Genomic DNA, 26,744 nt, shown 5'->3' with positions numbered 1-26,744 from the left:
TAAGTCGGTTAACCTGATTTTTTTCGGTTAACCGACCGAGTTCGGTTAATCAGTCGGTTAACCGAAAAAATTCGGTCGGGGGTCGGTTAATTTTTTTTAATTTTTTCGGTTAACGGTTAAATCGGTTCGAAACCGGTCGGTGAATCGATTTTTTTCGGTTAAACCAAAAAAATTAATAAACCCAATTACCCAACCCAATTACCATTTACCAACACAACAAACTAAAGTCTACCCAAACCCAATTAACATCTACCAACCCAATAAACTAAAGTCTACCCAAACCCGATTACCATTTACTAATTACTAACCCAATAAAACAAACAACTGAAAAATAAAAATTACTAAAAGTCTAAAACCCTAAAACTAAAACAGAACAGCTAATAGCCTGCTGCTGCTGCCTTGCTCTCCGCCTACTGCTCATCTGCTCCCTGCTGTCTTTGAAATTTATTGATAAGGTCTGTGAGTTAGTTTGTTGTTGTTTTATGCTATATTTTCGTGAGAGAGAGAAGGCTTAAGTTTTCTCTTCCGTTCATGTTCCTTGTTATTTTTAAATATGAATTTTTAATTCTACTTTTTGTTTGCGTTATCCTTTCTGATTTTGTTTCATATTTATGTATTCATTTATTTTTTGACCCTCTTCCAAGTTCCAACCCATCGTAATTGCCATTAATCCTTCTGTCTCTATTTTGCTAGCACTCAAATTATAAAATATCGTCGTCTTTTTATTTTATGCAACCAATAGTTTAACTTGAATTACTGTGACACTTAGGTTTTTTTTTCTTTTACTAATTGATTAATGCATAATCAACCATGTGTTTAATTACAAATATCTTTTATTTTACTTTAATTATTATGGCTTTATGAATTTATGAATTTATGAAAGCAGTAATTCCATTTTATGAATTTATGGCTTTCTAGTTTATGAAAGCAGTAATTCCACTTTATGAATTTATGGCTTTCTAGTTTATGAAAGCAGTAATTATTATGGCTAATTGGCTATGTGTTTCTAAAACATACTTTTGTGTTTAATTGCTTGTTTACATCAATAACAATTTCACAATATAAAAAAAAGATGTTGCGTACTTCACTAACATGTTTAATATTATAAATGAATTTTAATTTATTATATTTTTTTTCTTGCATAAGGTCAATCAAACCAACATCTATTGAAGGTAGTGTTACACCTCCTACTTCGATAGATTCTGAAAATTCGGGAGTTGGAGCTTCAAGCCAAACAAAGGGGACTACCGGGAAAAGAAAAGCCACTCAAAGGTCAGAAGTTTGGTCTCACTTCACTAAGATTATTAATAGTGAGGGTGCAAGTAAGGCTAAATGTAATTATTGTCAGAAGGAATTTTGTTGTGATATGAAAAAAAATGGTACAGGGTCATTGAAATATCATATTGGTTCATGTAAGAAAAATCCTAGTAATGTTGTTGACAATTCTCAAGGACAACTAGTTTTACCTAGAAAGGGTGTTGAAGGGGGGAAGGGAATCTTTCAACTTGGAGATTTGACCAAGAAACATGTAGGAAAGGACTAGCACAAATGATTGTGATTGATGAATTACCTTTCAAGTTTGTTGAAAGTGAAAGTTTTAAGAAATTTACGTTTGTGGCATGTCCTAGGTTTCATATTCCTTCACGAACTACTATGACTAGGGATGTTTATCAATTGTATTTAGATGAAAAGATCAAGATAAAACAACTTTTGAGAAGTTCTTGTTCTAGAGTTTGTTTAACTACTGACACATGGACTTCATTGCAAAGAGTTAATTATTTGTGCATCACAACTCACTTTATTGATAATGATTGGAAATTGAATAAAAAGATTTTAAACTTTTGTCCAATTTCTAGTCATAAGGGTGAGTCCATTGGGATGGTGATTGAGAAATGCTTGTTGAATTGGGGGATTGATAAGTTGTTTATTGTTACTGTTGATAATGCAAGTTCAAATCATGTTGCTATTGGTTATTTGAGAAATAAATTTAACCCTCGAGGGGGTTTAGTTCAAAATGGTAAATATCTTCATATGAGATGCATGGCACACATTGTGAATTTGATTGTTGTTCAAGGCTTAAAGGAAATGAATAAATCTGTTGAACGTGTTAGGGGGCTGTTAGATATGTGAGACAATCTCCAGCTAGAATACAAAAGTTTAAGGAGTGTGTTGTGGTGGAAAAGATAGAGTGCAAGAAGATGTTGTGTCTTGATGTTTGTACTAGGTGGAACTTGACCTACTTAATGTTAGACACTGCTCAGAACTTTGAGAGAGCTTTTGAGAGATTTGAGGAGCAAGATACAAACTTTAGGGCTGAACTTGAAAGGGGAGAGGGTTGGCCTAGTGTGGATGATTGGGATAATGTTAGAAACTTGAGGGATTTCTTGGAACACTTTTATGAAGTCACTTTGCGTATATCTGGCACTTCATATGTCACGTCCAATAATTTTTTTGATGAGCTTTCTGAAATTGATATTCTTTTACGAGATGCTCAGTTAAAAAGTAATGTTGATTTTAGTGTTATGGCCATCAAGATGAAAGAGAAGTATGATAAGTATTGGGGTGATATTGATAAGATGAATTTGCTGATGTTTGTTGCTTGTATTTTAGATCCTAGACAAAAACTAAAGTATCTTAAATTTGCACTTAGTGAAATGTCTAGTTCTGAAAAAGCTTGTGAAATGATGCAAAAATTGAAGGAATCTTTGTATGAATTGTTTGATGAGTATAAGCCTCCACTTCATAGTACTTGTAGTCAATTGAGTGTGCCAACACATGTTTTTCTCGGTGAACCACAACAAAAAATGAAAAGGCGAATGCAAGCTTTGTATAAAAAGCGTGAGTTAGAAATTTGTGGTGAAGATAAAACATCTGAGTTGGATAAATATCTAGCTGAGGCTAATGAGGAATTTGTTGAAGATTTTGAGATTTTATTGTGGTGGAAAGTGAACAGCCCTAGATTTCCCACTCTTTCAAAAATGGCCAGAGATGTTTTAGCTATACCGGTTTCTACGGTTGCTTCAGAGTCTGCATTTAGCACCAGAGGACGTGTGCTTGATCAATATAGGAGTTCTTTAACACCTAAAAGTGTACAAGCTCTTGCGTGTACTCAAGATTGGATTTGAAAATCATCATCACAAGAAGACATCAAAAAGATTGAAGAACAAATCCAAGATCTTGATAAGATCGAAAATGGTATATTTATTGTTTTATTTTAATAGTTTCAATTTTTTTTACCATATCACTCCTACTTATTTAATTGATTCAATGTTTAGACTTTTCTTGGAATGCAACCGAGCCTACCCTAAATTCATGAGCTTTCGTGAGTTGAAGGGTATGCTTACTATCTTATTCTTGTTAACTTATAATCTATTCGTTTGTTTATATTATTTAATTTTTTTAAAATCCGTATATTTCTATTATATGCTAAATTTTTGCACATTTTTTTGTAGGTTTAATGCAAATGGAGATTTTTTGGAGAGAAGAAATTGATATAAATGGAGAATATTAAATTCTTATATTTCAATTATGTGTTAATTTTAAGACTTATGTAATGTTTTTAATTATCTAGTGATTCAAAGACTTATGTAATGTTTTTAATTATGTAGTGATTCAAAGAATTATGTAATGTTTTTAATTATGTAGTGATTCAAAGACTTATGTAATTTTTTTAACTATGTAGTGATTTAAAATCGGTTAAATCGGTTAATTGGTTAATTGGTTAATCGGTTAAATCGGTTAAATCTGTTAATCGGTTAATTTTTAACCAAAAATAGAAATCATATGATTTTCGGTTAATCCGGTTAACCGACTGGTTTAACCGAAAAATTTTCTGTTCGGTTAATGTTTTTTTTTAAAATCGGTTCGGTTAACGGTTAAAAAATTTTGAAGGTCGGTTAATTCGGTTATAGCTATTTCGGGTCGGTTAACAGGTCGGTTATCCGAATGCACACCCCTAAGTATGGGCATAAAATGTATAGATGTTCTCTTGCGTGATAGTGTTTTTGGAACCTTAAATGATATTAAACTTGATTAGTAAATGAGTTGTGTACTAAAATGTGCACTTTGGCATTTTTGTCAAGTTATGGTAGAAGCTTAAATGGCATATGTTGCTTGTATTCAGATTGAGTTTGAAATGTTAATATGTTTGGTATGCCTTGTTTGAGTGGTTGATGAATCTATAGGCTATTAAGCTTTCCAAAGTGTTCATTACATGTGGGATAGCTTGTATGGTTTTGTGGTTAGCAAAATGGATGAATTAGCATGTGTTTAGAATGGTTTTATGCATGTTTGAATGGCCAAATGTACACCATTTGAGCCATTAGTTTGTTCTGGCATGAATCAGATATTTAATCGCACATTCATGCATCACACGGGCTGGCACATGGGCTTGTGTCATACACGGGCTAGCCACACACCCATGTGAGTACAATAGATTTGGTAACGTTTAATCCACACGGCCTCAGCTAGTTACACGGCCCAACTGCACAACCATGTGACTTTTAGTAAATTTGGTGTTTTGCCCACACAGTCACAATAAGTTACACGGCCTGAGCACACGGCCATGTGACCCCTGTTTTTCACATTTACCTTTAACTTTAGAAAATGTTCCAATTTGATCCTTATTTGTGCTCGGGTCAACTTATGAGCTTTCGTAAGCTCGATTAAGACTCGAATATAATTATATACTATAATACCTGAGTGTTTATGACATGAATAATGTATTTGATGATTATAAATTGAATTGCCTATGATTGAATTATTTTTGTTTAATCTAAGTAATAATTGTGTATTGATGAAGTATTCTATGTTTATTTGAAATAATCAATGTAATTGAATGCGTTCTGTTCCGGTTATGACTATAGCATTCTGTAACTCGAGTCTGATGATTGGATCAGATTATGGGTGTTATAGTTAATGACCAAATTTAACTTAAAAAATGACCTAATTAACAAAAAAAATATAAACGTTAAAGAGTTAAATTTATCATTATACCAATCATAAAATACAAAAATTAGAAATCCCAAAATAAATTTAAAAAATATAATATCCACCATAATAAAATTTAAATATGTTTTTAAAATTTGGTAGGATTAAATTAATTTAGATTTAGCTAAAAATTTGTAATATAAAGTTACGAACAGATTAAAATTTGCATTAAAATACATAATTTCTTTTATAAAGAAATAATCAACAATATGTACCAAAATAATTAACTTCTTGTGGAGAAAATGAAAATAATTAACATTAGGTTGGAGTGGTGAGTCCAATTACAAACATTAAGTTGGGGCGAAATTGAATAACAAAATAAGTGTTTGCTCCGTCCTGATTCTAGTTTAGCGTTGTGCTTAAGTCGATCCAAATCCGTAAAATCTTACTCTAAACTTAATTTGGGTCGCACTTATTAAACTGGACCGGTAACTTACTTAATTAATCGCACTTAAAATCATAACGAAATACACCATTGTTAAACCTAAATTCTTGGTCTAATTGAGCGGGTTAATATGTAGTTGTCTTTAAATTTTATATAAAATTACTTAATTGAAATTTAATTTTTTTTTATTTAGTTACTACCTAAATTTGCATTTTGTCATCTATGTTAGTATCACCGTATTACTAACATTGTTAGTTTATGCTAACATGGCTCCGATAATCAATTCAATTGTGACACATGACAACCTCTTAATATGCCATGTGGCGAACATAAATTAAAAATTTCAAAATATTTAAAAAAGTGTAAATTTGTTCACATCAAAGATGAATTTGGAAAAACAAGTGTCCAAATTGTCCAAATGCATTTGAATTTGGACACCTATTTGTCCATATTCGTTATAGATATATGTATTTTTAATAAGTTTATATTCGTTATAGACATTATTTAATAAGCTCAAATAATATCTCATCCACGTAATAGCCTAGATGTCGTTAATGGTAGGGTTGAGGGTCATTTAAGATTTAAATAATTAGCAAAGAAAGAAAGAATTTTTAGGTGAATGAACATTAGCAGGCCCCAAAACTAAAACGAAATTTTAGTCAATATGATTTTTATGGCTGGGACTGTTGGGTTTTTAGAGAGGGAGAAGAGGAAGAAGAAAGGGAAAAAAATAAATGTCTAAAAATAAAAATTATTTATTTATTTTATTTTGTGTCACCTGTTAATATATCATTGAACTTTAAATTTAAATGTAAAGCAGAATAAAATTTTAAATATCTACTTTAATAAAATAAAATAGAAAAACCTTTAAATACCTAAAATGGAAAAATAACATAATTTGAATACCTATCTTTAAGCCCTAATTCGAAGACTTTCTCTTGTAAAAAGGAAGGAAATGCTAATTTGACATAAAAATCAAAATAATTTTCCGCCAATTGATTTAATGGATAATTTATCCCTAAAGTAATTAAAAATCGAACTTAAACCATTAAATTGAACCTCTCGTCTTTTTACGCTTTAGATAAGCAAGATCATACATATTTATGATCTCTAAGAGGGTTTTGAGATTTGTAGTGGTCGAGGTTGGATTGTTTTGAGTGAATCTCTTCTTACAGTACAGATAAAGACAAAAATTTATTCTCATATCATAGTACATTCATAGCTTGTCAAATACATCACACGCTATTAATACAATACACCACAGACAACCCCTTTTTTTACTTTTTTTTTTTCTTTTCATTTTCTCCGCATATAAAAATAAAGATGATACAAATATTTTGACAAGCCTTCACATTCATTCCATGCACCTGCAATAAAAAATATATTCATCTATTTTAAAAAATGAGATCAAAACTTTTATATCTATTTAACCTGCTCCTAACTAAAATATTTTTATTATAATTAAAACGTATTAAAATAAAAGAAATTAAAATTTTCGTAATAACTTCACATAAAAAATACTATTAATTCATAATTCCCCTTTGTTACTAGACTTGCTAGGATCTAGAAAATGTTGCTGTTTTAACCATTTTCTTGGTAGAAAATTCCATGCTTAATCAACAATATAAGGTTAAATTTATTTCAATTATTAAAACGCCATCAAGATTTCTGCATATAAAATAGCAAAAAAATCCAAAAAATTTTACCCGATACCATAAGGGAGAGGAATACTAAGACGATGATGGAAGATCTAATCACTGTCGCTGCTGCTGCTGCTTTCATGGCCATCTTCATGCTTCTTCTTCTCCTTCTTCTTTTTCTTTTCGCCCTCGTGACCATGTTCATGACCTCCCTCGCCGTGGATCTTGTCCTTGATCTTATCCATAAACCCTTCCTTGTGCTGCTCGCCGTGACCGTGACCGGCGGCCGCAGCGGCGCCATAGCCATGGCCGCCTTCGTGATGAACTTCTCCCTTGTGCTCAGCGGCGCCATAACCATAGCCATGGCCGCCTTCGTGATGAACTTCTCCCTTGTGCTCAGCGGCGCCATAACCATGGCCATGGCCGCCTTCGTGATGAGCTTCTCCCTTGTGCTTCTCTTCTTCCTTCTTGTGCCCTCCCATGTGAAGGGTTTCTTCGATCTTGTGCATGATTCCCGACATTTTTCGATCTGGTTTTCTTGTTCTTGCTTTGTTTCTTTGATATTGCTTTGAATATGAGTGAAAATATTTGAAGATCTTGATAGCTATTTATAGGCAACTTAAGGAAGGGGGAGTTTGTCACTTCCAGTGGAGCTAAAAATATGATCTCAGACTGATCCGGAATCCACGTATATAATTGAAATTACTTTAATACCCTTTTCGTGTCCTGGACGCGTTGTTGCCATCAGTAAGGTTTTAGCTTGAAAATTAAGATAGCATATTACTTTTAGAAAAATAAAAATGTATCTTCATATAAGTTTTTGATATATTTATCATATATTCTAAGTTATTGTATAGATTAATAATTATTAAATGATTAAAATTTATTTTACCTTAAATAAATTATTAAAAATTTTATATTTACATTAAATTTATCATGCATAATTTATATGAATAAAATATAAATTATATCAATTGAATTATTAAAATATTAATCATACGAAAATGTACGACAGAAAACTACTTTAATTTGGCACTAGTACAAGAGTGTAATTAAGGGGAGCTGTGCCCTTGGCAACCCTCATAAAATGAAAAAAAAATTTATTTAAATATTTTAAATTTATAAAGATAAAATTACACTTTAATTTCCTTAAAATGATAAAAAAAAATTAATTTTGATGCTTTTAAAAGAATTTTTTTAATTTTAACTCTACACCAATATAAATGGATTCTACTCCATAAATATATATTATGTTAATACTTATTTAGAATAATTATTAAGAGTTTTCATTTTCCTTTCGCTATAAACATAAACAGTAAACATTAAAATTAAAATTAAAATTTTAAATTTTAAATCCATGCCAATAATCCATAGATCTAGACATTGTTTATTAGCCTTAATAGACCTATAATTTGTTACATTATATAATCTATAATTTTTAGACTTTAGAACAATTTTATATATTTATAAAATTAATATGGTGTTTTGAAGTATTTAGTATTGCTAGACCCTGCCATTTGGGAATAAGTGAATAGAAGAAGACCGACCATTCATTACGGGACAATCCATTACGCGGCTTTCCATGCTACGGATTTTGACAGCACTTCACGTGCCCTGACACGTGTCACCGTGTTATCATCCGAATTATATATCTTGATATTTGTGGTCCCCACTGAAACAAAATAAACCTACCCTTGCTGATGGGCCCTCTTCTCCTTCCAATTTAAAACTACTTCACTGAACCCTGACTTCTTGACTTATCTCCAATTGAAAAAGATTGAGAGGGTTAATCCCTTGATGGTACGACACGTGGACAGAAACAGTTGTTTGCCGACAGATATTTGAGGAATTGCTATCCCCTTGCCCAGATCATTTTAGTCGCAATTTTAATTTTTAAATAAAATGCTTAAAATTTTTTATAATTTCATCTTAATTTTTAAATAGAAAATTAATATATTTTAATGTGTTCAAATATATGCTCTTTTACGGTTTTATTATAAAAATAATATTAGAAAACTAATTAATTATAAAAATGAGGTGAAAAACAAATTAATTATAAAATTAAAGTGTTTGCTATAATAACTTTGGGTGACACTTAATACATTGACAAATGAATTTTAAAAAAAAATTAACAAATCATTTTTAAAAAAAATTATGGTGTCATTGAGATATTAGCTGCACTAGTAATTTTTTTTAAAAAAAAATTGATAGCAAGAAAAAAAAAAGCAAAAAAGTTGAAAAATAATAAGAAAAGCTGATTTGTGGTTCAAACACTAGCTTTTTCCTTAGATTTAATGCATTAATGTTTTTTTATGTATTTAATGTCTTAATATCTTTTCACTCGCTACATTTAATCCCTAAAACAACAACTTTTTTTATTTAATCAGGCACCATGCTTGACACATTGGTGGCACCAATTAAAAAAGTTTGTCAAATTTTTTTAAAGTTCATTAGTGCCACCAATGTGTCAGGCGACACCTTACTGTAACAAACATTTTATTTTTGTAATTAATTTATTCTCCATCTTATTTTTGTAATTAATTAATTTTTAAATATTATTTATATAAAAAAGTCATCCTCTTACATTGACAATAATGTCCATGACAATCGAGTTAATGTTTAGTCAACGTCTCAGCGCAATTTATAAAAATATCAGGCTATATTTTGTTAATCATGAATTTAAAAAAATTAAGATGAAGTAAAATTTTAATACATTATTTAAAAAATATTTTTTTATATAATGCTTAAAATTATCTATAATTCCTTCTCAACTCTTAAATAGAAAGATAAATGCGTTTTAATACGCTCGAACTCATATTCTTTTATATTGATAATAATATTTATACCAATCAAATTAAAATTCAATCGACAAAATAAAATATTTTTTAATTATGGTGAGTATTTATACTATTTCGTCCAACGGTAAGAAATAAAGGTACTCTTATAGTTCATCATTAAAATATAAGAATGTATTTATATATAAAAGAAAATTGATGTAACAACTAAAATGGAACTTTAGTGGTTTGGATAAGTTATAGATATTAGAAATTAAGTCCTATTAAGTTTAAATCTTAGAAGAATAATTAATTTTTTAAAATTTATTGAGTTTAAATTATGAAAAAAATAAAAACATTCGTAATTATATTTATTATTTTATAAAAACATGATTTATAAAGTCACATATTCATGTGATTAGTTCAGTTAAAAGCTTAACTATAATAAAATTACATTTTTTGTGCAAGTCTAAATTTAAATAAGTGAATGTACGAAATAATCCGTTTAATATTTAAATAAATAAATAAACTGTTTAAATACTACAATTAACCTTAAAATGAAAGTAAATAAATAAATAAATATTATTTTACTAATAGGATAAAATATTAAAATGGTATCTAATATTCCAATAATTTTAAATAATTTAATTATGATATACTCATATTTTGGGTGAAATTTTTTTACTTATACCATACATATAAAATGGCTTATATGTCTAAAAAAAAAGTCTTTAAGAAATGTAAAAAGAATCAATTAAAATTTTGTATTAAATTTACACCTAATTAAGCCTCTGTTGTTAATTAAAATAATAAATTAAGTCTCTCCATTAATTATTTCTGTCATTGACTATATTAACCGTTAAAATAAATTGACGGACCAACTAGATGGTAATAAGTGGCTGCGTCTGGTTTATTCTATTATTTTTCTCATAAAAATGATTAAAATTTTAGAAAAAAATATATAAAAAAGGGAAAAAAATTATCAAAAATGTAAAAATTATTAAATATTAAAAATATGACAATTGATATAAACTTAAAAATTATAAACTTAATTAAACAGATTTAAAATTTTATAAACACATATTAAAATTCTATAAAAGTCATAAAAATTATAAATATATATAAATTATTAAAAGTAATAAAATTGATATAAACTTGTAAAAATTATTAAAAAAGTCATTAAAACTTGAATAGGGTAAGACCAGTAGGTTAGATCAATTAGATCGAAAATTGGCAAAAGTATTGGTTCGGAGAAAGCCATTAGACTGGTTGACATGGGAGCTAGACAGTTGAATCGATTTTTTTTAATATTTTATTTAATTGAATTGGACGAATCAGTGAAATTTCAAACTGGTGGCCTTATTGGTTCAATCATTGATCCGTTTCTAAAAAGCTTGGTTAGAATATTTCATTTGGACATATGCTAATAGTTGGGTAATAAAATTTTGGTTTGATAAAAATATTAAAAAATAAAAAATTTGGTTAGAATATACCAAAAAGAAACTTGTATTTATCGTTTTTGTAAACTTTACAATTAAATTATAAATCTCAAATGTACGTTTGTTTTATTAAAAACAACTTTTATGAAATGTTTTCAAAAAATCTGTAAAACAATATAAAATATTTAAATAAATTAATATTTATTATTTTATAAATATAAGCTTTTAGTTATTTTTTAAGTGAATTAATGTCCGATTAATTCATAGTATCAATTCAATTGGTGATTAAATTATAATATAGATAACATAATTTTATAAAGAAAATGTATAATTTTATAAAGAAAATGTGTTATAATTTTATAATATTTTTTAATATATTCTCTCTCTGTTTTAGGTTGATATTTGTGGGTCAAATTTTTAAAATTTTGACCTTGGCAATTTTAAATAATTTAGTTAATTAAATTTAAAAAAATACTTTTATAAAGAAAAATTATTAAAAAGAAACAAAAGCAACCTATTTCATCTTTAAAGTAGAAAGGAAAGACGTGTCCATGTTTTATCTTTTATTGTACTTCACATAATTATATTCTCTAATCTAATCTTTAGAATATATTTTGATATTTTATTAATTAATATTTCTCTAATGTTTTCTAGGCATAAACACTAAAAATGAAACCAAATGGTGCCAATGCAAATTGTAGATATTAAAATTTAACTCAATCCCTAGCATAATGAATGTCAAGATGAGTTAATAAAATTTGAAGAAAAAAAAGGATGATTTTAAATTAGACCAATCAATATATCTAATTAAAATACGTAATTTAATATTCATTTGCATAAACTCTAATATCCTAAATCCTAAATTCTAAAATTCTCATCTTAAACCCTAATATTCATACATACAATCATTTAGTTGAAGATTACAACAAAATAACAAAAAAAAATATTATTCGTCTGGTTAATGCAACATATCTTCATTCATGATCTAGGATTGATCTCTATATATGTAAAGTCGGGACATTCATCAAGTTCCATACGTACGATAACTAGGGCAACTTCAAAAAGAATGCCTCTGCCTAGACCTCAACCTCAACCTTTGTCTCAACCTTGGCTATGTTGTCCGGTTTCAACAGTTTCACCATCGACTCAGCTTTACGACAACACAATAATAGATTATTCCCACCTATAGCTTGGCCTCTTACGACATATTAGGCTTGTACTTCCCAGTTCTGCCTTCAACATTGTGAAATTGGATTTTAAATTTGATGTCTATGAACCTATCCCGATCAATACATATATGATTTATCGTTAGCCCTAAACAGTTTCCTATAAATCACAAATATTGAAAAATTACCATCCTCAATTAATGCAACCTGTGGCCTATGTGAAAGACAATTAGCCCAATGTGCGTCGTGCCCGGCGTATCTAATGGCCCAATTATGCTCTGATTAGGACGCAAATATGTAGGATGATAATCATTCCTCTTTTCTAAATCTGTCAGAATTTATTGTGCCATCCCAAACTTTTGTAAATCCCACTGATGCAAAAAAAAACATATAAGCAACATGCACACCTTAAAAACATGATTGTGCACACATGCCTCAATGGTATTATGACTACAATCTCTTCTACTTGATATGACATCTACACGAATTGTAAAAATAATAAAAGTGTTGCATTTAAATTTCACTATAAGGGTGCGTTTGGTTCGCTGTATTGGATTAGAGGTGTATTGGATTAGAGGTGTATTGGGATTAGAGGTGTATTGGATTAGAGGTGTAATAGCTAATCCACTGTTTGGTTGAATGTAATGGAATAGAGGCGTAATAGTAATCTTGTGTTTGGTTGAATGGAATAGAGGTGTAATAGCATAATGGAAAAAACTAAAATGACTAGAATACCCTTAGCATAAAATTGTTTTGGTAAATGATTATTGTTATTGTTATTTAAATTTTAATAAGATTATTATTATCAGTAATAAATATTTTAATCATATTTAAACATAATTATTATTAAATATATTTTAATTAATAATATATAATTTAATAAAATTCTTATAATTAGCAGAAATTTGTTTTGGTAAATTATTATTGTTATTGTTATTTAAATTTTAATAAGATTATTAATATCAATAATAAATAATTTAATCATATTTAAACATAATTATTATTAAATATATTATAATTAAAATATATAATTTAATAAAATTCTTAATAATTAATATTCTTATATGAATTTACTCAAATCATAATATATGATACTGTAAAATATAAAGTAACATAATTATTATTAAATATATTATAATTAAAATATATAATTTAATAAAATTCTTAATAATTAATATTCTTATATGAATTTACTCAAATCATAATATATGATACTATAAAGAAAATTTGAAATAATTAATATTAAATATATTTTAATTAAAATATATGATTTAATAAAATTTAAAATAATTATAACTAATAAATTATATTTCCAACTGAAACAAGCCAAACAACATAAGCAGTATTAGAACGGGGATTATTAAATCGACTTTTGTAGTATAAAGTTCCAAAAAAAATTTTCTTTATCTGTAGATAGAGAGAATCATGTTCATAAAACATATAAAATTTGACGTTGATGAACTGCATTCTCTTCCATTGTTAATGCAGGTTGAAAGGCTTGATTTCAATAGTGTTACGGCCTTTGTATTTAACTTCAAATAGAAGTTTGTACAATTGCTCCAATTAATATTTTTTTCTTTGCTTCTATTGGCTGGGTTAGAAATTCAAAACAATATTTTTGAAAGACTTGTATAATTTCATCTGCTCAATAATTGGAAAAACTCAATTTGATTTCTTCCTTTAATTGTCTCTTTTTTAAGTACTAATTATCAGCAACAGGCAGGGCGATTTAATGTGGTCAAAACAACCACATCAAGCACTCTCATCTCTTTGTTTGCAGCAAAGATGAACTCAACAGCTTCAAACCATGGCAAAATAAGTACAACATATATAACCAAAACAGGATATGCTTTCTTCAATAACATCTCAACTTAAATAACGGAACATTCATATTATGTTCGGAACACAAAATAGGTAACTTATAAAGTACTGAATAAAAAACAGAAGTGTCCACTGCCATGGTTTATGCAAAGTCCTACCAATTCCTCAACGATTGGCCTTGGCAACTCTCTCGATTTCGTCCTTCTTCTTGATGGCATAGCTGCACAAACAACACGAGAAATGTTCCTACGAGCTTGTGTAATAGTATTTTGTCTTAAGAGATGCTTCACAAAATACTTTGCAGATGATATACTAGCTGTTAACAGAGCAGGTGACCACCAAGTCCTGCAACCAAATAAATGTCCATGCTTAATAAACCGGTTTTATTTATGGATTCTACCAGTATTGCAATCTAGATTCTTCTTCAAGCTTATAATGAACCTTCTTTTATTCGATCCTGAGGCAGCTGAGTTCTCTTTATTGGCAACAAGAATCTGCAAAGTTATCAATGAAGATTATGATAAATCATAACAAACCTAATTTCTATTGTATGTATAGGAACAGAAAGATTAAGAAGGCCTTCAGTTTCATCAAGAAAAGAAAAATCTCCATGGATATATGCATCTGCAAGGCCTATATCAGCTTCTTTCATGATCTGGAGGGAAAGCACATATAATGCTCATAAGCAAAGGTGACAATAGAGTTTAATATTAACAAGTAATCCAACTGAATTAAGAATTAAGTAATGTATGGTGTGTACCCTCCAGTAAAACTGAGGATTATGCACTTTCAGAACTGTTTTAAGAGGACACTTTTCCATGTTTCCTTTGAAAGTGAAAATTCTGCCTCCTTCCTCTAAGAAACTGATGATAGCCACATGGTCAATTGTGTCAAATTCAAGTAGAAAAACATGCAGTGAACTAACATTGAGTGATTATATTTAAGAACTCACGTTACGCAGCCCATAGATATATATTGTTGAAAGAATTTAGTAACAAAGAGGCGTGCCGTTGTTTCCATGAAAGAGGGTGACATATTCTTTGGACTGTGCAGAACAGAAGAATGCTTTCCCAAGATACCATGTGCAGCATCCATACCAGCCTGAGAAAAAAAGAGCACCTTAGAAACATGCTTTGTGGATTCTTGTACTTTCATTGCAGCCTAAACTAAAGGAATTTATCTTGCTTGTTAAGAGTTGAAAATAAGCAGAAATTACTAGGTAGAGGTACCTTTAGTTCATCCTGATTGAAGTCATAGCCTGAAATAATTGTAAAACAGATACTCAGACGAGAGGCAGTTGACATCGTGTTTTATTATCTTATAATGACAGCTAATGAAGGTTTTAGAACACAAGAAATATAAAAGCACAGCACCATAACAGTAGCAATAATACTTCACAAATCTATAGCTAGTGGAAGAGAACTAAAAGAGCTAGTTTCATCCCTTGATAATTTACTTCTCCCCAAAATTTTGGTCCAAAATGTTAACTAATTTCATGAGGATCTCACCACAGAACCAGATTCCTCTCTTCCCCTGAATCTGACCAAGCTCAAGTGAAGCTTTTGATGCAGCAACAGAGGGAATTGCATGGCTAGTCGACCACTTAAGCAAGGTATTCTTCGGGGTATGGTCTGGATTGACAGTCACAAAAAATGGCTCACTTGTTTTCCCAATATACTGTAAAAAGAATAAGAACCACTCAGCATTACTCAAGTTATAACTGGATAAACAACCAAGTATTTTAGTAATTCTGATGAAATAAATGGTATCTGACAAGAATCTTCTATGCTTCCCTAGATGTTAGACAATATTAGCAAACTTAATTTTTTGACATACCTGTAATGCATTGAGCCAGTATGTTAAGAATGCATTATTTTTGCTACTATTGAGAAAATTCAATGCACTCCAAGCTGATTTGTTTTGTGGCATTAAAGTACTATCCCGGTGAAGGAAAATATCACTGCCAACAGAAACAATTGATTAGATTTCATGAATTTTAGTAGCTCACTTTAAATAAACTAAAGAACGTGCAAAATAGATTAGATTATACTTGCATATTAATTTTGAGACGTTCGAAGGCAAACAGATCAACGAGGGAGTACAAATTTTAGTACCTGGTAGCATATTGGAAAGCACCCAGTACTCTTGTTTCTTCAAATGTTGCTTGATTTCCTAATAATTTTAGGGCAGTGGGAGCATCAACAGCCATTATGCATCCATTGTAAGTTTCTTGAAAACCATCTCCACAGACCATGGTGGTACCTGTCAATCCATTTATACACAACTATCCTCAGGGGTCTGTAAAATCTGATATGAAAAAGTCATATTTTTCCTGGTAAATATTGAAAGATGGATGATTTTCGAGGCAAGCACTCACCATTATCAGCAGGCAAAACAGATTGTACTTCACAACCAAGTTTAAATTGACAACCTTTAGTCTCCAGCATTTCACTAACCTGATTTCATTGAATTGGATTATACTTTTAATTAGCTTACATCAATAGAACCGTATGTGGAGAGTTTAGGAAACTAGAAAAATGCTCACCCTTTTAACAAAATGTGAGTGCCCTTTGATAGTCAACCACTGTGGCTGCCCAAATTGCTGAAGATGGAAAAGGAAAACAAAAAGATCAACAAACGAAACCGACACATTGAGTTTTATATAGGAAGAGTCTAATGCAAATTAAGCCTACAATATACAAGATAGAATGATAATGCAGGAGAATTGATAATTTATCCCCAAAAAAACCCTAATTTCAACAGACAAAACCCACCATAGTTGAAGAACACAAATCTGTTTTTTGTCAACAAAACAATCATGAGGAAGAAAATTAAAAATCCAAATTAAGTAAAAAAAGAGAAGAAGCACTTGCCGCTTCTGTTGATGTTGGTGAAAGATGCCAAGATGAAAGTCGGCGAAAGATCTGAGCGGGTGGAGGTTTGGTTCGGTGGCAACTTCTGTTGATGTTGGGAGGGAGAGGGAGAGGGAGAGGGAGAGGGTGGGGAGAACGATTTCTGCTGGGAAGGGTAAAACAGACACCGATTAGCTAATCCTTTCTTTTGGAAGGGATTGGAAAATCAGCGTTGAAGCAGAGAAAATGAGGATTGCGTACGTAACGTAATAGGCCCGTATTAGGGCAATACACCCAACCAAACGTGGGATTAAGTGGGCCCACCGATTAGGGGTGTATTGGCTATGCCAATACACCCAACCAAACATACTCTAAGATGATATTAATTAAAGTAAACTTAACAATATAAAACACAAATTATCAAATCATTTCATTCAACATAAATATTTGCTCGTATCACTAAGATATCTTCTTTTCAGTAAGTTGTATGGTCATGATGCTCGAACCACTTATTAAAATATACAATGTCAGTACATATATAAAGCATTTAAAACATATTAGATTTTATAATGTATTCTTTTAATTTTACCTTTTAACAAGAGGAAACTTTGATTCTCAAAAGGGATAGGTGCAATCCACAAAAGTTGATACCTCCCTCACGATTGTAAAATCACAAGATAGACATTTACTTCCTCATCCCCACTTTACACGCCTTATATAGAAAGGCCAAAAGGATAGAAAACCTAACTATATTTTCCATTTGTTTTAAAATTAAATAACTATGGGATATACATAATATGAACTTAATCTGAAGCCCTTGGAAATCGAATTTAAGGTTGATACTTATTTCAGACGCTCGATAAAGGAACCTCTAGGTTGTGCTTAAAACATTCTGTTATTGGAAGATTTTCCATTAAAATCCCTGTCAGCAACTCTACATCTTCCAACATTATTATTGCTTCACGAATGAGAGATGAAAAGAAACAACTCAATTTCCAGTGGTGTCAGAAAATGTGATTTCAAAACCCTATTTCTGTAAGCCGAGTTCGCAAATATTAAATATGAATATTTAATAAGTTAATATTAAAATATATTGAAATTTGGTTAAGTAATTTAGCCGAAAAATGGTTAATTAAAGCCCAAGGACTAAATTATAAAATTCCAATCGCTATAGATTTTTAATTAGGAAATGGCTTAGGGACTTAGATAGTAATTATCTAAAGGACCAAAATGGTTAATAGATAAATTTTAAATAGGTGTTGGTGGATGGTAATGATGGATGTCATTAAGCTTAAGTAATTAGTGAATTAAATAAAACATAATTAAGTTTGTTAATTAAGATTAATTAAAAGTTAAATATAGTATAAATAACAACTAACGTGGGAAGAAAGATGAAATATCATCATCTTCTTCCCCAAAACCATTGAAGCAAAGGAAAAATGAAAGGAGGAAGCTTTAGGTATTCAAACATTCGACCATTTATTTCCAAGTCACTATCCATTTTTCTTTGATGTTATAGATTTATGGTCATGGGAGCTTGATTTAGCTAGCTCGTGTATCAATTTGTTCAATTGTTAAAATTTTGATAAGTTTTCATTGTTGATAATTTGAGGAATTAGGGCTTGAAATTGATAAAAATTTAGCTTAAACTATGAAAAGGACTAAAATGTAAAGCTTAATAAGCTTAGTTGTTAACTTTGTTACATTAAAGACGAAATTGAATAAAATGAAAACATGCTATGAAATTATGTTAGGAATAAAAAGTATAAAGTCCCTAGTGAGTAAATGTCAAATCAAATTTTAATCTAAAGCTATATAATGAAAGTAATGCTTATCCCGAGTTTAAGGACTAAATTGAATAAAATGTAAAATATGATTGGCTTTATATTTGAATGTGAATAGGATGAAAATTGATATTGTGTATTTTTTGAATTATTATTCGTAGCTAAATACGATACTAGACCATCAAGAGGGAAATGAAAAGTGATAGTCAACGATGAGTGACACAAGATTTCAATTTGTATTTCTATGATTCGAGATCAAATTAATTATTGCATATTCATATTAAATTGCATGATTTAGTAATGAGGTGAGTACATAATGGTTGTTTGAATAGAATTACTATGATTAGAGTCGAATACCGAAATTGTGGACTAAATTGAATAGAATAGAAAGTAGCATGACATGATTGATATGTGATATAAAATGGAATTGAAATATGTTATATGGTATGATGAATTGGTAAAATGATGATGAAATTAGAATGATGAAATGTGAATTCAATCATATAACGAAATTGGAAAATTGGTTACCCTATTAGTTGTTCAGACTGGGTTGGATATAATTGGCATGCCATAAGGACAAATATTGATAGAAAACATCATTTTCGGGCATCTCAGGTGATAATATGTACATATTTCAAAGTCATCATTCCCGAAAAACCCGGGGTGACAAGTTCGTTTATTCGTTCTAAGTCCGTGTCTAGTTAATGGGTTTATAAAAACATGAATAAGCTATATGATATATGAAATGAAATGTAGTTGAAATGTGATATACGATAGCTTGTGAAAGATCACGCAAAATGAGTTGAAAACAAGCCCCAAGGGTCGATTGAGTATTAATGAGCCAATAGGCTAAAAAAGGATTGAAATGCTGAGATGAAATTGAGTATATGTGTATATATGTTGATGACGGTAAATGAATAAGTATATGTGCCTATAGATGACAATATGAATTGATTAACTTCACGTTTGGTTGAGGGGAATGGAATAGCTATTCCCTCTTTATTCTTGGATGAACAGTGGGGTTGTAGTTTGGTTCACTGTTCTCTTCATTCAGCCGAATGACTATTCCTTTCCCATTCTTCTGATTTACCGAATCATCATTCAATGAAAGGGGCTAAGAATAGCCTATTCAATAACAGATGTAATAGCAAAATTTTGTCCCAGACAATTTTACCCTGTATTTGTTCACTCGTCGGTTCTGTCGTAACAGTGGTGTCTCCCCAGATTTCGTGGTTGAGAATCATCGATTTATCTCCAACTCGTTCACCCAATTCCCATCTCTCTTCTAGTTGGACTTTTTGCTCTGTGCTAGAACGCTCCTTCCTGGTCTGCCTCAAATCTACCACACCGCTAAGGTTTTCAGTTTGCCGTGAAAATACATCTTCAATGTTAAAGATCTAGGGACACACATGGTACGTCTCCATTTCCTTCGATTCAATTAATTGAGATTGGATCTAGGTAACTATCGATTTCACATTTTGGTTAATGGGTTAGTAGCTTTAACCAATTTTAGCGGTGAGGATTTAGTAAATCCTAAAATTATAGAATATTTTCTTTGGGTTAATTCAGAAAAGCTTGAAATTCATTTCATTCTAGCTGCTGGGGTTGTTAGTTTTAAAGGTCATCTCTTTCACCTTTTTTCTTTTTCTTTGCTTCTCTATTCTCTTCATTTTTTAAATCGTTATGACTGATGGTGTTGTAAGTTTGATCAATTTGGTATTTGGGTTTGATTTCAGGTAATGGAGGCTTTTGAATCGTTGGGTTAGTGTGGTGAGAATGATGAAGCGAAACAAATGGTGGTAGTGATTTTAGGGTGATGGTCAAGTAATAATGGTGCGGTGAAGATCAGAGGAAGTGGTAGAGCTTGGGAGCAGGCTATGGTGGGGTGAATGGAGTAATAATATGCATTTATATAATATTTTTATCAAAACATTTATATAATGAATATTAAAAATAAAAAAATTATTATATAAATTATTATATAATTATATTTTTATTATTAGTAATTATTTAATTTAATGAAAAATATAATTCAATTTAAATATTTTTACAATATAGTATAATATATTTAAAATATTTTTTATTTCTAAAGGTAAAATTATCATTTGTGATTTATTCCATATCTATTCCTCTCAACCAAATGCATGAATACTATTATAATACTCATTCCATTCCATCCAACCAAATCACTATTATGCCTATTCAATTCCATTACAGCCCTATTCCTTTTTCACATAATGGCTATCCCATTACAGCCCTATTCCATTACAATGAACCAAATGTGTCATAAGCAGTTTGTGAAATGAGTGAGAAATGGTAAGTTTGGGTAAATACATAGTGAATAGATGTGTAAAAATGATTATATGCATGTTTATATGGTAACGGAAGCTTTTGGCATGAAATTGCATGAGAATTGGCTATGAATTAAACTTGAATTGAATATATGCAATTGATTTAAACTTGATAATGACTCGCATCATGGAAATACCACTGAGCTTTATTGCTTAGCGTACGATTTGTTTTCTCCATGTGTAGGTATAAGTAAATCCTGAAGTTCCGAAGTGTGATCTAGCATCCAACCAGTGATCCTCGACTCAACAATGTTTGTAGTCTCATTTTGTTAAATATATGACATGTACCTAAGTTGAGTCGGTTTTTACATAATGTGTGATCATGTTCGTTTTTAATGTTAGAAAATGGTAATTGGAGAATGGTCAAATGGATTGGTTTTTGTATTAGAGTTTGGCACTTAGTTGGATTGCTTAAAATGTTGTCATATTTGTGATCTATATATGTATGCGTATGAAAATTTAGTAGAAGTTTGTAAATTTCCATAACTGCATAAATTAAAAAAGTATGTTTATGTATTTCAATGCATATATGGTAAGATATGTTAGAAATGTAGATTTGGGAATGGTATATTTGGCTGAAATAGGAAATGATTGAGATGAATTTGCTTTCTAGGTGAAGCTTGTTGGTACCATTTTGGACCATTTGAAAACACACGATCATATCGCGCTGAGACCTAGTCAATGAGTTGCGTCGCAACGAGAAACCCCTGAAATCACGACGTTAACCTGATATTTTGCAAATTTTATAATTAGGTCTTAATTCAACCTCGGGTTAGCAAAAGAGATTTCGTAAGCTTATGTAAGACTCGAAGATGATTTTATATTGTATCATATGCATGTTTTACCCTGATTTAAATGTTTAATGGTATAATTTGAATATAATTGATTGCAATTGCTTCGACAACGAATGTGGCATCCTGTAGCTCGGACCCAGCGATTGGGTTGGGTATGAGGTATTACATGAAACATATGAATCTCAAGTATCCATCATTCAATCAAATCATATATGAATGCCAACACGAAAATAACTTTCCTGACTTGGCTTGCATGATAGAAACTGGCTTGTGTTAACTAATGACATGTTTTATTGTTAGACAAATTTAGTTCCATATTACTGTGACCTCAAACCATAAGAGAATACTCCAATGTTGTTGTTCTTATTCAGATCTCAAAGAATGAGTAATCATTAGAATATAATTGAAAATTAGAATTTAGAAATATTTGGGTATTTAGGACAGTATATTTAACAGCCCGTTTTTCAATTGTATTGAAAATGGTGGTTTTCGGCCACAAATTTGACGAGTGAGTTTGTAAATATTATTATTTAATATTTACGAGTAAATTATCAAATTACGTCTAAATTTGATTTAATTATTTTTTGTTAATTAAATGAATAATTAAGTTTAAGTGGTATGCTTCAAAAGGCAAGTGGTTTTAGAAATTGAGGTATCAGGACCTCGTTTCTATAAACCAATCCCGTAAATATTTTATTAAATATTTGTAGAGTGTTATTAAGGTCGTATTAAAATTTGGTTAAGAAATTTTAATATTTAGATAGTTAATTAAGTGAAAAGGACTAAATAGTATAAGTTGCAAAAGTTAGTCTCTATTAGTTTAATTGTGCTAAATGGCTATGAAACCATGAATTGAAGGTTTTATATTGTAAATATATCTATTTAGGTGGTGATGGACGATTGGTGGGTTTTAATTAGGAACATTTTGGATGTTTTAAAGGTTAAAATTGTAAATTCATAAATAAAACAAAAATTAAAAGAAACCAAAATATGTTATCACCTTCAAAAGTTCATCACCGCCAAAAATAAGAAGAAAACACACCACTTTGTGAGTTAGAGGTTCGGCCAAGTTTGTTATGATGCATGGTATGTGATTTAGATTCGTTTTTAATTATTTTTATGCTTTTGAACTCGTAATAGTTTAATCTGGTTAACCCGATGGTCAATTTGTAAAACTATTAAATGTTATAGATTATGTCGTGGCTGAATTTGGTATGTTTTTGAAATTTATGGTAGATTCTTAAGCTTGGTTGTCAAATAGGCATATTTTGTTAAGTATTCTTTTATGATTTTAAAGTATAGGGACTTAATTATGAAAATGGTAAAATTAAATGAATATATTGTGAATTGATGATAAATATGGGTTGTTATGAGACTATGTAAAAATCGGCTAACATTAATTTTAGCTAAAAATGGTAAATTTGCAAGTTTCGGGTTTAGAAACTAAATTGTATAAAAGATAAAATATTAGGGGTAATTTTATAAATTTCTCATTAATAAGGGTTATAAGTTAAATTATTTATTTTAATGGTTTAATTGAGTGAAAAAAATATTATTTAGATCACAAAATGAGTCAAAAGGATCTAAACTGAGGAAAAGCTATATGTCGGATTAGTCGTCGACTTCGTTTTTACAACTGTATTTGTCGAGGTAAGTTCATATAAGGATTGAAATCATTATTTTCTGTTTTGGATGAATGTAAATAGATATTTATGCTATGTTTAAATTAAATTGATAAAGGTGTGATAAATTATTATTATTATTACGGATCAACTAGAGAAATTAATCAAATTAAAGGATATGTGAACAATTATTAATATGATTGGTGAAATTGTATTTGGTGATCAGGAATTATAGATTGCCTCTTTAAATGTTTACTTTGATTAAGGTAAGTTCCTAGTGAGTTGTTATGTAAATGTCAGTTAATTGTGATTACACTATTGTTTCTACTTAGTTGCTGATATATATGTGAAATTTTATTGGTTATTTACATATTTACATATATATTGGAATATTGCAAATTATTACATATGAAGTCGAGAAATTGATAGTAGTATTTTTTGAGGTTGCATATTAAATATATGGAAGTAATGAAATTATGGTATGTGTACGAAAAGGATGAAATGCCTCTGAATGATGGAAATGTATTTGAGTAATGAATTTAAGTGTGAAGCTCGGTTGAACATAGTAATCACGTAGGATATGATTGGCATGCCAATAGGGTTAGTATGCGCGCTTGTACGGGATTTGTGCCTCTATCTGCACTTTGGTGCCTCTGTTATACATCTATAATGCCTCTGGTTTGGTGTAATTACCCGAGTATCCAAGTCAAATTACTTAGTTCATCGAGCTAAATGTTAATGAAATTTACGGTTTACTTATGTGTTTAAATGTTGATGCATTTACAAGATATTAGAAAGTGTTAAATGTTCAATGAACTATTTGTTTACATGTGAGTACTTTTATATTGATGAAATGTTGTTATGAAATAAATGGAATTACAACCTATTTATATGCTTACATATTATGGCATATTTATAGTATTGGTAAGTGAAATATATTATAATGAGTTTCTTAGTTACATATATGGATTGGTACTTTGAATAAATGTGATTTATGGTATGAAAATCCCTTTAAAATTGAGGTTGTTTTGATGTATTTGGATTGAAAAGGTAACATTTTAATTATGCGGACGAATGGTTTATATAGTGTAATTCTTTTCATGATATGAACAGGTATTAAAGCTTTACAGAGTATATGACTATATGAAATGATCTATGATTTTAAATAAGGATATAGAATATAAATAAGTATAGTTAAAAGAAAATGAAGGTATAAGGTATAAGGTAGTCATATGATAGATGAATGATGAAATTGAAATACTTGATATGTTATATGCCTTGATTGGGTTGGATTTATATATGCATTGCTTCACCTACTAACCTTGTGAGTTATGGTGTATAGGAAAAAGAAATTTGGTCTATGACTAAATGGAATTACTCATGGTTGCTTAATTTAATGCAATTGGTAAGTTTAAGTTCCTTTATATGAGCTTACTAAGCACTAGTTGCTTATATAGTTGTTTTCTTTGTTTTGTAAATCAACGCAAAGCTTGAATGATTGGAATCGTTGTCGAAGCACGATCACGCTATCTGTCAATCCACTTTGGTAGCTTTTGAATATACTGAAATGGTTATAAGTGGCATGTATAGGGTTGTATGTCTATTTGGTATGTATTGGATTGTGCCAAGCCTTGGTGTGCCTTAATGCTTTTGTTGATGGTTTGTATATGAAGTGTATTTATAAGATGTTAATGGTTGTGCATGGCCTTTTCAAATTAGAAAGGAAATGGTTGATTGAAATGTTTTTAGATGTGGGTATTTGGTATATTTGAAGCATGTTAAATGATTGAACTTATGATGTTAAATTGATTTAGGATAAGTGTTTGAAATGTGGTGCCTTTGAATGACATATTGGTTAGAACATATAGGTTGGTTGAATTGGTATGTTTTGTATGTGTTTAAGGTGTGTTTTGGTCATATGAATGTGTATATGAAATGTGTGTTTTGGTATGCAAGTATAGGTTTTGAAATGGCTTGTTTTAAAGGCTAAATTTGGAGTACAAGGCCTGGGACACGAGCTGTCACATGGTCATGTGCCACACACGATCGTGTGTCATTTATATTTTAAGGGCAGGTTTCATACAGCCTACGATACAGGTGTGTGTCTCAAAACATTTTGTCACACGATTTAGCACACAGCCTGCGACACAGCGATGTGACCCTATTTCGATTACACACATGGGCAGATACATGGGCTGGGACACGGCTGCGTCTCCCTACTTTGAATGTCTATATAGTCTGAGCTATGTCACACAGTCTGGCCACACGGTCGTATGACCCTTGCTTTCTCAATTTTTCAGGTTTTTCCTAAAAATTTTTGATTTACTCAAAATGATCCCTAATCATTTTTAATTTATTTTTAGGGCACGAAAGCTCAATTTTAGGCCCAAATGTGTATGTTTACTATAATTGTAATGAGTTATTAAAAATTTATACTTAAGTTGAATTATTGTTCTGATTTGAAGTTTGTAACACCCCTAACCCGTATCCGTCGTCGAAACAGGGTTATGAAGTATAATCAAAATAAACAGATTAAATACAGGCATTTCATATTATCCTTTAACATTAATGTCAGATTTTATTCGTAAAGTCCCTTATGAGAGCCCTCGAGGCTCAAATTTCACTTTAGAATTGAATCGGGACTAAATCGAAAACTCGAAGAATTTTTTTGTGAAATTTTAAAATTTTCCAAAGTGCAAGGGTCACACGCCCGTGTGGTCAGGCCATATGGCTCACACGACCAAGTGACACACCCGTGTCTTAGACCGTGGGGTATTTGAAATAGGGCACACGGCCGTGTCCCCAGCCCGTGTAACTCTCTGACTTGCAATACATTTAAGTGTAAGGGTTACACAGCCAAGTCACACGCCTGTGTGCCAGGCCATGTAAAAATTCCTAAGCATTCTGTTTTGAATTTTTAAGATGCAGAGGACACACGGCTAGAACACAAGCCTATATGCTAGGCCATGTGTCACACACGGCTAAGACACATGCCCGTGTCTCTGCACGTGTGGACAAAATAAGACCATTTCTAAGCCCTATTTCTCACCCATTCTTGCCTTCCACCTACATTATCACTTAAACACATTCTCAATCCAATACAAGACCTTTAAACCAAGCCAAAACC

The 26,744-nt window shown here is 30.4% G+C and overlaps 3 protein-coding genes across 5 annotated transcripts; 1 reads left to right on the top strand and 2 right to left on the bottom strand.

The window, feature by feature from the left end:
- The first annotated feature begins 320 nt into the window (after positions 1-320).
- Positions 321-3,669, top strand: LOC121225146 (zinc finger BED domain-containing protein RICESLEEPER 2-like). 2 transcript variants are annotated; one of them, XM_041109185.1, is made up of 4 exons: positions 321-455; positions 1,147-3,195; positions 3,276-3,334; positions 3,453-3,669. In XM_041109185.1, exon 2 carries the CDS (start codon positions 2,199-2,201, stop codon positions 3,123-3,125), a length of 927 nt encoding a protein of 308 aa, XP_040965119.1. In that variant the 5' UTR covers positions 321-455; positions 1,147-2,198; the 3' UTR covers positions 3,126-3,195; positions 3,276-3,334; positions 3,453-3,669. The 2 variants fall into 2 exon arrangements, with proteins under 2 accessions (XP_040965119.1, XP_040965120.1); XM_041109186.1 differs by lacking the exon at positions 3,276-3,334 and having other exon boundaries at positions 3,453-3,663.
- A 2,998-nt stretch (positions 3,670-6,667) lies between these two features.
- LOC107937326 (protein SRC1) lies at positions 6,668-7,794 on the bottom strand. Of its 2 annotated transcripts, none has more exons than XM_016870197.2 (2): positions 7,081-7,794; positions 6,668-6,741 (listed from the first exon to the last, which is right to left on the bottom strand). In XM_016870197.2, the coding sequence occupies exon 1, from the start codon at positions 7,533-7,535 to the stop codon at positions 7,125-7,127; it is 411 nt and encodes a 136-aa protein (XP_016725686.2). In that variant the 5' UTR covers positions 7,536-7,794; the 3' UTR covers positions 6,668-6,741; positions 7,081-7,124. The 2 variants fall into 2 exon arrangements, with proteins under 2 accessions (XP_016725686.2, XP_016725692.2); XM_016870203.2 differs by having other exon boundaries at positions 7,088-7,793.
- A 6,430-nt stretch (positions 7,795-14,224) lies between these two features.
- Positions 14,225-16,897, bottom strand: LOC121224990 (uncharacterized; the record flags this gene model as incomplete). The annotated part of the gene is made up of 10 exons (XM_041108651.1): positions 14,225-14,559; positions 14,656-14,869; positions 14,975-15,077; positions 15,167-15,315; positions 15,444-15,472; positions 15,723-15,891; positions 16,051-16,174; positions 16,329-16,476; positions 16,592-16,670; positions 16,760-16,897. Coding segments are annotated over 9 exons (1,089 nt in total), but the record flags the coding sequence as incomplete, so codon positions are not given.
- Between the last annotated feature and the right edge of the window lie 9,847 nt (positions 16,898-26,744).

This window comes from Gossypium hirsutum, chromosome D13, assembly GCF_007990345.1.
Source record: "Gossypium hirsutum isolate 1008001.06 chromosome D13, Gossypium_hirsutum_v2.1, whole genome shotgun sequence".
Classification (NCBI taxonomy): domain Eukaryota; kingdom Viridiplantae; phylum Streptophyta; class Magnoliopsida; order Malvales; family Malvaceae; genus Gossypium; species Gossypium hirsutum.
The sequence above is the reverse complement of the archived record's forward strand: the minus strand, read 5'-3'. Positions and strand labels throughout refer to the sequence as shown.